Consider the following 13,024-nt stretch of genomic DNA (forward strand, 5'->3'; position numbering starts at 1 on the left):
ATAATGGGAGTGTTTTTGAAACTTGGAATTGATGTTTGGAAAATATTTCTTCGTATAGTTAACGGCATGGGACCCTAATTCAAAAAAAAACAGTATGGAAAATTAGTACTTTCCAATATATTGATCAAAAAACATTCTAAAAATCTTGGAGACAATATTTGGAAAACAACTATTTGTATACTAGTGGAAGCCTAATTTTCAAGAAAAACGTATTGAGGAATTTGTAAATTTAAAAAAATGACGGAAAAATTTCTAAACTGTCTACAATTTTCCCAAAAACAAAAAAAATAAAATAAAATCTAATTTTTTCAATTAAAAAAAGCAACAGTTACGAAACTGTTGAGTCATCATGATGAAACAGCATACTGCCAATTTTTCGCCCAGGACTATCCTAGCTTATTCTAACGAATTTGTAACGTAACACCAGTCAATTTCTGGGGCGGGCGACCGTTTATCGAGATCGTTGACGAAGAAAACGAGGACAACATTGCTAAATTAACAATTCTTTCGGACACCTCCTTGGCTTGCCGTCCGGCGCAGCTTGCTGCAGCAGCAGAAGACGTCTCTTTATCTTTTTCTCTTCCATTGAGAAAAAGTCATCGGAAGAGACGAAGAGGCTTCTGGTGTTAGGAAGCCAAAGGGGGGGGGGCATACATGCCCTATGTACACTGTATGATGCATGTGTGGAATTGTTGCGCCCTTCCCGCGCGTAAGATTCGGGAGGAAGAGTAGAAGAAGAGCGTTGGACCGGTTTGTGGTTTTGATCATATGCAGAAAAAATTATGAATATTCTGGTGCTGCTATCCACACCTCTTCACACGGCAGTTTTTTTCCGGCTACTCTCTTCTTGAGAAGAGACTATACTAGTAATTTACTCTCGGATCATCAATTAATACCGTGTTCCTTCTTACTTCTCTTCCCTTCTCTCGAAATATATACGGAATTAAAGAAAAAGGAAACAATGAGGACTGATGATAGAATGATATGAACAAAATGTATAATACACGGGAGGTGTACGTATAAAGTGCGGAGGGACAAACGGACAACACCACTTCTTTTTTGCCTCCTCCCGAATTAGAAGTTTAGTGGTGTAGGTGACAATGGAAAGTGACAATGGGATGATCTAGGCAAGAAAATGGGGTTTGAACCGAATGAAAACGGTTGTGGGAGTACAAGAGGCGTGGTGTAAAAGAAACTAAAAAGAAGTCCTACGGTCCTTGCAACATCTTATAAATGTAGCTAATCGGGATGAAGATGCACAACAACGTCAGAATTCTGACATTATCTGCATTTTTATCTTATCTAATCTACTTTGTTAATCCCGTGACTGTATAAGAATTTCAAAATACAAAATTCCAGTCAAACAGAACATCCTCAACCTTCTGGAACCATTAGAAGACAAACAACAAACACAACCAAATGAAAAATGACTCAAAAACACTTTCTGAGCCATTTTTCGATCAAAACAACGTTTCAAACAATCTGTTTCTTATCGCCACACTGTAGCATCATTTACACCAATAAAAATACCTTGGCTCATCATGTTTTTACTTATTTTTGCCCCGTGACTGTGATTAGATACGATAGTGACCATGTATGATGTGTAGCTTATCAGTTATAACTGCCAAAATGTCAGAAAAAGAATGTTACAGTGGGAATTGACAAGATCAGATTGTATGAAAGTCATGAAATGAAAGAGTTCGATTTTTAAAGTTTTTGGATGCAAGAATTTTTTTTGAGGTGAACAGAAAACAAGAAAAAATTGTCAACAACTTGGACAAGTGCCAAGAAAGTACGCGAAAAAAAATTTAAAATAAACAATGACACAGCTGTGGTTAGAAAGTTGCTCAAAGCGAACGATATTCAAAATTCAAGAAAGTTATCTCGTTTTAAATACTTCGAACCATCCTGTACCGCTTGACCCATTAAATTTCAAAAATTCAAACATTCAGTAGTTTCAGGAATTGTTCCGTTTTTTTTCAATTTTCAATTTTTTTTATTTATTGGCAGGTTTTTTGTTTTGTAAGATTACCTAGAATTTTTGTATTTTTCTCAAAAATCAATTCTTAAAAAATAGGAATTTTTTATTTTTGTTTTTTTTTCAATGTTTGAAACGGGACGGACTGACATGAGCCGACAGGACTTCCATCGTAATTTTCTCAAAAAATATTCTGTTAATTAAAGTTTCAGAATTTTTATCAAATGTGATAAACCCGGGCCCTGATTTTTCAATTATGTTTTTTTCTCATCACTTTCAAATATCTTGTTACTTTGCAAAGTAATTGGCAAGTTGATTGCACTTCTCAAAAAACATCCTATTTGGAGAACAATAGTACCAATGAAGTGCGTCTTATCTATATTTTTTGAAGTCAATTTATTGTCAATGGACTTGCAGAAAAAATTTTAACCAGACTGTATTTTTTTTGTGTTCAAGATTTTCTTGTTACGAAATATCTTGTTACTTTGCAAAGTAATTGGCAAGTTGATTGCACTTCCCAAATAACATCCTATTTGAAAAACAATAGTACCAATGAAGTGCGTCTTATCTATATTTTTTAAAGTCAATTTATTGTCAAGAAACTTGCAAAAAAAATTTTAACCAGACTGTATTTTTTTTTGTTTTCAAGATTTTTCTCTGTATTTTATTTTCCTAGAGATAAAAAAAAATCTTTTAATAAATGTCTTTCAAAATGGGGTGATATGACATTCCACAAATCATAAAACACAAAATCAAAAATTCCAGTTGCGAAATAACTTTTGAATCATTCAGCATAGTTTTACTCACTTTAAAAATCAAAAATGTAGCTCACCTCATTGCGATACCAGTCTTGAACCCGTTTTTCATCCCAAAATATATCAAAATAAGTTAGCTAAAATAGTATTTGACAGTGGTTGAACGGAAAGCAAAGAAATGGTTGAAACAACTCCGCGTCACCACCGCCACCGCTGGATTTGTTTGCTCATCGCCGAAAGGAAGAGACGGAAAAGAGAAAAAGTGGGAAAAAGACTTCGCTAATATTCTTGTAGTCAACCAAACACAAGTGCCCTTTTTCAATTCTATGCCAATTCACTTTTGTCCCATTTTTGCTTTTTGCGAGACCTTGTTATGAGCCTTGAAACGTGCTATTCAATTGGTCGTGCTATACGGATTTGAGCTTTTTCACGTTTAGTGGCTTTTTATGACACCCATTCATGCTTTTATTGCTGGTATATGCGAAAAGCTAGCAGTTTGACCTGATGGATCATGATATGAAACCCATACGACAAATGTTTCAATTCAATTTCTATTTCATATACGTTACCAGTCAATAAAAAATTCAAAAACATAGTTTTCGGTATTGTTTTTCAGCATTTTTGACAATTTTCAAGAGACTGAAGCTCGAATGTCAAGTTTCCGACCATTTCGAAAGCGTTGGAAAGTGTAAAACAGGCCTAGATCAAAAACCTTGCATTCACAAAAATTTTTTTAATTCCCAGTTTTTCAGATATTTGATGATTTCTGAAAAATACTTGTATATTTTTTCCGTTTTAGAGCAAAAACGGGCCAAAAAAGGATCCCTTTCAGAAACCGGCAAGTAGCTAAGACACAAAACACTTTCAAGGAATTTTGCGAATTCAAAGTGTTTCGTTAAGGTCTGTTTTACGCCTTCCAAAGTTTTTAAAGTGACTGAAAACTTGACAGCCGATCTCAAGACCTCTGAGAATGGTCAAAGTGACAAAAAACCAACACATTTGATATGAAGATTGATATACTGTAATAAACAATCTCTCTGACACAAATTTTACATTGGTTGGAAAACAGAGGTTGGAAATGAGAACAAACGTCGAAGAAACAAATTCAACAAACTCATTTATACCGTAAGACCAGTAATAGAAGGGCTTTCTAACTTTTAACTTTGAGTCGATTTATCTAAATTTTCGTTGAAGATATGAAAGAGTTGTCAACTGGTAAAATGTTATCATAACATCCCAACCATTTTATCAATTGACATGTTTTTGATGTATCCTATAGGAACCAAGATGATTGAGCTCGAACTTGGCAGTATGACGGCCCTTCTATTACAAGTTTTACGGTAGATATATTCAGAAAAATTACACTGTATTTTTACAGCTATTTTATATCTTCGAGAATACTGTAAAATGGTTACAAAAATGTTCTTATCACTTAGAACTTAGTTCGTTGCAGATTTGTATCACTCACCTAACTCTGCTCAAACTTACCAACTTCTACTAATCCGCTTTTTCACAGGCATCACATTTCTTGAGAAACTGCCCAACAGTTCCATTGTTAATCAACAGATTGTTGTTCTGAAAACCACAACGACAAGTTTCAAAAATAATGAGAACCCAAGTTGTTTGTCCGGTTTTACAGAAGGAGGTACATCTGATAATTGATAATTGAACGTATTGTTGTAAACATTCAGTTATTTTCGTATCTGAATTTGTTGTCGACAGTAAGCGGTGATTTCTTTTAAATAGGGAAAGATGAAAGGAAGTGGTTAGAAGAGGTTGGACCAAGAAAAAGGTGATGTCATTCGGTGAAAAACCGTTTTTGCTGGGGGGTATTGTGTTTAGGTTAATCGAAGGAACCATCAATGAAAGCAAAAGTTGGTCGACCTGAGGATCGTTGTTTGTCAGTTCGTATCACAAAACAGAATTCGAAAACTGTTGAACAGAAAAATCGCATAGACCGGGGTTTGAATTTTTGGAGAGGCAGTTCGTTGGAATATGGTTGCTCGAATATTTCAGCAATTGTCTTTGCGCTGATTTTTACGTAGGAATTGGACTGACATGAAATGAATATATAAAGAAAAAGAAAATGATTAGGGTTTTTGAAAATCTCACCGTTTCGAGTATTTTTTTCAGATTTAAAACAATCCACATTTCACCTATCATGAAGAAAATGTATATGTCGATCTGAGATTCTATAAAAAAATCAAAAATTTTTTGAAAATCTGAATGGACTTAAAAATCACCAGTAGCATGTTTTCTGATAGACCGTTCGTTTTAATAAAACAATCTTAAATGAAACAGTGCAATTATTTTCATCTGGCTTATTTTTAGGAAATTTTTTGTTGGGACACATCGTTAACTCAAGTTTTGCATGAGCTACATCATTACCATATGTGAAAAAATGCGAAAATTTTGGACAACCCCTGAGTACATGATTAAGGATAGTTGACAAGTTTCCTGACGTTTGAACGGATTCTATAAAGAACATTGAGTAACTGACTACATTTATCAATAAAAAACCTATTTCCCGGATGTATTTTTGATTTAGGATCAAATATAGTTGAATGTTGTTCAATATTTACTTTTGTTTGCATGATATAGCTAAAAAATATGGTTATAGTGGTGACATTGAAAAACAAATTGACTGTTTCACAAGACATATTTTGGATCCTTCAAAGAAAAAAGTTTAAAGCGGTAAATCATAAAAATAAAATTGGAATTCATAACAAACAATCTCAAAATGTACAGAAAGGAAACAAAGAGTGATTATCATTTTTTCGATTTTGAATCGTTTATTGTTGAATCTGTAGTGCTGAAACAAAATGATATGGCCTCCTTTATATTCTCAAAAAACAACAATTCTAAGATTTTCCAAGATCCTATTTATAGAGAATTGTTATTGTCATCATAATTATTTTGTATGGGCTGCGAATTTAAATTCCAACGAAAAATTCAGAAACTTCTCAATATGATCACCTCAATTTTTGCCAATTTCTTTATTTCAAACCGAATTTTGTTGAGAAACATAGGTTTCCTCCTTTTGTCTATAAATTCATTTATGGGTTCAAAAACATGTTCCAAACTAAAAAAAGTTCAAACTGGGGCACGTGGTTCAGCCAATTCAGACCAGTCAATTTAACTTTTCAGAAAAATAAGGGAATTCACGGAATCATGCTTTCATATTCCCGAACTGACCTTTTTGCAGGCTCCAGGAGTGGAAAAATCTTTTCCTATTGTATTGTTTTCCCCAAAACCTGAGAAAACATGTGCACTGCGCTGCATTCTTTTGAAAGTGCTTTTCAAAATTATATTTCCCTCTCTGCTTTGAACTTCAATTTTCCCCGACCATCTCTCCGATGACTAAACTAACCATTTCTAACTTTTCAATGTAACCAGCCACATGTACTTATTCATTCTTCTAAAGATATATGTCGTTCTTTCATTGGACCATCATTCACAGATCTCTCTCATCAATTTTTCATCGCCCTTTTTCCTATCTCTAAAAGTTCTCCATGATCTTTCTCCCATCCTTTGCACAGTGACTCCCAAACTCTTATCCCATTTGCCCTTTCAACCACCCACGAGATGCTTCTATTTTCTTACTGATGTGTTTCAACGTGAATAACTCATTTACATGATTAATGGGACTAAAAAACGGGGTCGAAACTAGACAAGAAACTAAACAACACACTACAGATGTTTCGGGAGGTCAACGATTGAAATAATGAAGGCGGAAATGAAATAGGAGGAAGAAAATAGAATGCGTAGGAGAAATTAAGGAAACCCTTTTTCTTAGAAATACACCAGACAAACTCAGGCTTGCTCAAAAAACAATTGTCTAAGCTGTCAGAAACTGAAAACTGTAGTTGTAAATGAACATTTGAAATCTGTTGCGAAACTACAGAACTCTGGAATAAAAACATGACAACCGAAACAATTTGAGAGTTGTAGGCCAAAAGAAAATTGATTTTCAGAAGAACTCCAGCCAAGCATTAATTTGAATTTCACTTGTGAATTACCGTAAACACTCTAATAGAAAATCACCCAAACCGTCTTTAAATCCATTTATCTCATTTTCCGTAAAAGATATCGAGAAGTGGTTAACTGATGAAACTTTTTTGATAACAAGATAAAAATTTTATCAGTTGACAAATTGTTGATATCATTCGCAGAAAATGAGATATATGAACTTAAACTTGATAGTTTGGGTGACCTTCAATTAGAGCGGTCACGATATTTGTACCAAGATCACATCCTAAATCTATGGCCCTATTCCTGAAGTTCAACTCATACTGACAGCTTTATGTCCGCTGTTTCTTATATATAATGAGCTCAATCAAAATCCAAATTAGGCTAGTTACCAGTATACGTGTACTAGGATATGTGGAATGTATAGTCATTGACATTAATAAACCAAATGCAAACTGATCCCAGAAGTTGAAACTGTTCTTTGATGCTATAATACATTTTTTAGATTCTGATTTTGGATGAGACTTTCCAAGAGTACCCCACAGATTCACACAGCCCCCCTCTGTTATACCACCTCGGAAGATAAAATGTTTTGTTGGTCCATGAGACCAGTTTCACAATTCAATTTCCCTCTTTTCTTCGTCTCCTTTACCAATTTTCCCTGAAAAACTCCTCTTCTGAACTTTCCTAGAACATCTTCAAACTCAATTTGAAACAACTCATTGACCATTAGTTGACCATCAGGATTTCGAATTCTTCTCATTTTTTTCCTTGTTTTCTCATTTCACTTCCTGAATACCAAATTTCTAGTTCCACATAGAATCGATTTATATTCTTTTCATGGTGCATGCTGAGAATCGACTCTAGACATTGCTGGGCATTCTGGAAAAATATATGGGGAAACCAATTGTTTTCCGAGCAATATCAAAGTTTGAGTTGTTTTCCATTCCTTGTCTTTGTGTCTTATGGTTCGTTAAAAACAGGAAAAAATACTAAAAACGAACTCATTTATTTCTAACCCCCCGTTATTCTTTCTTTATAACGAATTGCTTTTCTTCTGTTTTTAGCTATGTTCGAACGTTTTCTACATGAGCAACCAACCTCATTGAAATTCTCGAACTTTAACCAGACAAATTGATTAGTTACGCTTTTTCTAAAAATTGAAAAAAATATACAGAATACAACAAAAACAATTTAATTGAATTTGAGGAGGAAAATGAAGAGAATGAAGTCTCGTATAAATTGAATAACTATTCAACTGATGATCATTGATGTTTACTGATCTATTGCTGTTTGTTTTGATTTCCTAATTCATCTTAAAAAGAAATTTAAGCATGTGGTTTGTGTTTGAATGTGAAGGTGATTCAGTTATGTACTAAACCACCTGGGGTGTGAAGTCTTGGAATATACATACTGACTTTTTGAAGCCATTTTTGTTTTTTCTTGTTTTTATTTTCATTTTTAACATTCAATTTTTAGATATTTCTGTTTTTTTTTTGAACAAGTATTTCTGTATCAAAAAATTAAAAAACAATTTTCTGATGCTCACGTGTTTCATTAAATTTAAAAACTACTTGTTTAATGGTACTCCCAAAACAAAAAAAATGACAAAAATATTTTTAAAAATAATACAAAACGATAGGTTCCACCGAGATTTGAACTCGGGTCGCAGGATTCAAAGTCCTGAGTGCTAACCGCTACACCATGGAACCGTACACTCTCAACACCACCTTTTCCCGTTTATGACTGATGAAGCAGGTGAAGATAATGTGTGCGGAGACAGGTTTTGCGAAAGGTATTGTGTTCGCCGCGGAACGAAAAGATTATATCACAATGGAAGCCATTTTTTGCATTGATCAGACTATACTATCAGCGTAAATGTATTGGTGATTTTTGGTGAATAAAAATGAGTAAGTTAGTTAAGCAGTTTGTAGTGGTTACGTCTACCAGAAGTTTGTGGTCCAAGAATGTTTGAAACAGACTTCGAAATTCCGAAAATTTCGAAAATTAATTTCATTTTCGGAATGAAATTCCAGCCGAACTATTCACGAAGATTTGAAAATCGGGAATAATCCTAAAATTGATATTCGAATATTTTGACATTTCGAAAAATTCCGAGAAGGCCACTCCGAAAATTCTAGTTTGTGGTCTCCATTCAAAAAATGTATAAATATCCTGCATGAATTATCACTCTCTAACCGAGCAATATCAGTGATGTCACGATCAACCCATTTATCTTCAGTCCATCACAAAAAAAAGAACTTGACCCAGCGCGTCGGTGTCAGGGACCGCCTGCCACCCGCAAAAAAAAAGAAAAACGGACATTCGAATTTTTGAAACACTTGTCAAATGAGGTCCCATGGGTGGTACAAATTGAATACGCCGCCATCAGTGCCGAGCCATCCCCCCGGCCACCAGTAGTGATGACAAAAGAGACCTCGGACCCACCCCACAAAGAAACAAAACACTTGAAAAAGGGGTGGGGGGTCACGTGTCTGGTAACAAGAACTCAACTCAGACGTACACGTCAGTCTCGTCGAAACTATTTAAGTTAGTTTTGAAGATTTCGGTTCTTCGTGCAAATTGGGTCTTGTTTTCTATATTTTTGGAAGTTGCTCATCCCGGAAGTTCTGAAATTCCGAACGTATTGGATTTTCTATTTTTAGTGAAACGAAGAGGTAGTAGTAATTTAGACGTCCCTTATTTGTTCTGGTCTAGTAGCCCAAAAAGTGGTTCCTGTTTTTGAACTCTTATTCTTGGGATGATTGGTTCTCTTTCGTGTGTTTTTTTTTTCGCCCATATTTTTTCATGTTTTATGAAAAAATTGAGATTTTCAAATAAAAATTGGAGTGTGCAGGACAATATTTCAGAGTTCTAATCCGAAGATATTTTTTGAGTTTTTTTTTCGTATAGCATTCCTTTTTGAACTCCGTGTTTTGAAGTTTTAATCCGGGAGAAATAGAACCTCAAAATCCATGTTTTCTGTAAAATTTTTGAACGTAGAGTGTTTTTGAATTTTGATCTAAGGTTTCTAAAAAAAAGAACTTTTCTGACAAGGGAACCTCAACACCTTGTAAACCCAGATTTCGATGAAACTTTCAGGATGGGTTAAGGATAGCTTTTCCAGACACTTCTGAAGTTTTCAGAATCCGTTGGCCAGTTTCTGCCAAATTGTTCAGTTTCAATACCAAATAACCAGTTGTCAGTGCAAAACAGCTATTTTGAAAAATGATTTTCTCAACTACTAAGACGTTCCAGAATACGAAATTTGTTGTTTTATACTTAGAATAAATCAAAAATTCACGTTTCAGACATTAAAAAAAACTTATTTGAAAATTTTTAATGGATCTCAAAATAGTGGAAAAATCGAGAATAATAATTTTTAAAAAAGATGTTCTATTTTTAGTGAACCGAACTTCATTTTGAGTAAAACACAATAAATTGCATGTTCTGAAACGTCCTAGAAGTTAGGAAAGTCGTTTTTGAGAATCGCTATTTTGCACTGAAAACGTAATTTTTGGTACTGAAACTGGTGACTAGATTCTAAAATTTTCAAAGGTGTCTAGATAACCGATTCACAACCGATCCTTGAAGCTCATTAAAATCTGAATTTACAAGGTATTGAGGTTTCCTTGGGAGAAAAATTCCAAGATCAAAATTAAAAGACACTTCACGTTCTTCCATTGTCCCTTACACAATTGCAACATTTCATATAGTTCAAAATGTTGTTATTTTCAAAAATGTCCCCATAAGACTCCTCGTTCACTGAAACAACTCTCAATTCCACCCTCATTGTGTCTGGATAAACTCATTAGAAATTTCTCACTTTACTAAAAATGACTCAGTTCCCCTTCCTTATGATTTGTTCTCTACTTTATACTTCTCATATTAAAATGTTTCCCGTGACAAAAATAATGGGGGTCTCATCATGATGTCACGGCTCATAAATCCGCGAGACTGAAGATGATGATGAGTAGTTTAATTGCCATCATCTTCCTATTCTCTTTGCCCTTTCCATTAGTTTCCGCCATCACCCGTTTGTCTGTCACACGTCTTCAGGAAAAGATTTGTCAATTGATGAAGACCTTACATAAAATTTGTGAGCCATGCAGTTGAATGAAAAATTGAGAGAGGGTTTCAAATAAGGTGTGGGAGTATGAAGCAACCACTAGCGTCAGAATTTCAGCTCGGAAGTACACCGGAAAACGTTAGAAAAGGTACAATTATTATTTCTGGAGAGATGATGTGTGGGAGGAGAAAACTACTGTAACTTTAACACTCTATTGACATTATTTCTCTAATTCATTCAGATCTCTGAGCACCCATGGAGAGAATGGAACCAAAAATTTTGAAAATCAACAAAAAACTTCCAAAAACCTCTTATGGTCCTTGATTCTATGGTTTATTCATAATGTTTTCTCACATTCCCCCTCTTCAAAATTCCAACGGATCAAACTCATTGTTCACTCATATAATGAAAAAAACCAATTCCGGAGAATGAGCATTTTCCGCCCACCGTTTGAGGGAACAATAGGTTTTCGGAACACAAATCGTTTATTTTTCGTTGTTTCTTTTTTTTTTCGAAACCTGCACTTTTTGAATGCCTAATTGTTTTCAAAGTTAGTCCACCCATTTTTCGGAACAAACTCTTATTTCATTTTGTACCACCACTATTCGTATATCCTTCTATTTCAATTACTAAAATTACTCGGCTTTGTTTTGACATCGTCAGCTAAAGACAGAATCAGCTTAATTAATGATTGGTAAATAGCAATTCGAAAGAAGACAAAACAATAACACTAGATGCTATCTAAAATTTCGAAATGGATTGAGTCATAGGTGTTCGCAGAATGATGAGATTTAGTTAAATTTTGCGTGCTAGGTTTATATGTGTGTGTGCCATTCCTAGGACAAAATGATGTTCATTTGAATTTCTGATAACGTCTGTTTTCGTTCCAACCTTCAGACTCGTATAAAAACGTTTTGTATAAAAATAGAACTGCGAGGGAACTGTGGAATTAATTAATCAGAATTCTGCTTCCTTATTCTTGCCATTTGTCTTGATGACGTTTCCCAAGACCCCCCGCTTTTTCCGTCATCTCCATGCTTCTAATTAGTTAACAAATGAAACAGACTGAAAAAAAGAGGAGCGTCTTCAAAAGTGCGTATTGTTCTTCGAGCTCAACTTTTTTTTTCCGTGTTTCGTCTACGCTCATGATTACTGATTGGCTGATTAGTGACTCAATGATTGTTGATCAGTATTCCATTCACGTGACGAGTTGCTTATACGGGACCCAGGGATCCGACATGCGCCTTTGCATACCAATCCATCATCCAGAGCCAGACCCTCCTACAACTTCGTTTCCAGAAGAGTTTCGACCCGTAATCAGCAAGACGACGAATCAATCAACAACCGACAGCGCCGTTTTTCTACGAATTTATTGCTTCCGGGCAACATTTTGACAACATCATCATCTTACCAACCTTCACGTGTGGGCAGTATTGTTGGAATAACAATTCCGGGTTCTGTAGACAGGAAACATTTGAAGAAAGAGAAATCCGTGTTTGTTTGACCTGAATGAATCGAAGGATCTAGACGAAAAGAAACCTTATGTTTCACGAAATGCAATTTTCGAAAATTCGAAATTCTTTTCCATGAAAATGAAGCCTCATTTTATTCTTTCCATAGCTTTATATGAAAATCAAAAGATGGAATTGGAATTAGGTAAAAAAATCTTGATTGAAGTGGTCAGCAACAAAACTACTAAACACATCCTACTGTAATCCTTTGGAGGTTTTCCGAAACAAATTCAGCAAATTATACAGCTTGAAAATTCAGTTTAAAACTTTAATCCTATGTATTTCGATAATCATTCCTAACTTTTGAGTGATCTATGTGTAAAATATAGCATCATATTTCACAATTGACTGATTTAATAGGCTAAACGAAACCAGACTACGTTGCTCTTTTAAAAGTGTGAGTCATGGACGTATTTTGAAAATTCAAATATGACGAAAACGCTTCATTTGAGTTTTGGTACCTTAAGAAACCCATCCTGTCTATATGGAAATGTGTCGCATTGACGTTCCCATTCCCATCATTTCGGTTCCTTATTACCAAGTAAACCAGGATAAAAGAATATCAATATAAATTCAAATTACCTCCTAACCCATGAGCTCTTCTCTATCCATTTCTCACAGTAGCCAAAATGCGTCAACTCATTTCCATACATATTGCCAAAAAATTTTTCGAAAAATTCTCCATTTTTCTATTCTCCTTTTCTACGGTATCATACAAATTTTCGTATTTCTCATTCTCATC

General features: G+C 34.6%; 1 protein-coding gene and 1 non-coding gene across 2 annotated transcripts; one reads left to right on the forward strand and one right to left on the reverse strand.

Annotated features, from left to right (window-relative positions):
- Positions 1–8,342: 8,342 nt before the first annotated feature.
- Positions 8,343–8,414, reverse strand: CBG28536. Its single transcript has one exon. It is a non-coding gene (tRNA).
- A 3,502-nt stretch (positions 8,415–11,916) lies between these two features.
- Positions 11,917–12,165, forward strand: CBG00244 (the record flags this gene model as incomplete). The annotated part of the gene is made up of 1 exon (XM_002645274.1): positions 11,917–12,165. The coding sequence occupies one exon, from the start codon at positions 11,917–11,919 to the stop codon at positions 12,163–12,165; it is 249 nt and encodes an 82-aa protein (XP_002645320.1).
- Between the last annotated feature and the right edge of the window lie 859 nt (positions 12,166–13,024).

Source organism: Caenorhabditis briggsae (assembly GCF_000004555.2).
Source record: "Caenorhabditis briggsae complete genome, chrX, whole genome shotgun sequence".
Lineage (NCBI taxonomy): Eukaryota > Metazoa > Nematoda > Chromadorea > Rhabditida > Rhabditidae > Caenorhabditis > Caenorhabditis briggsae.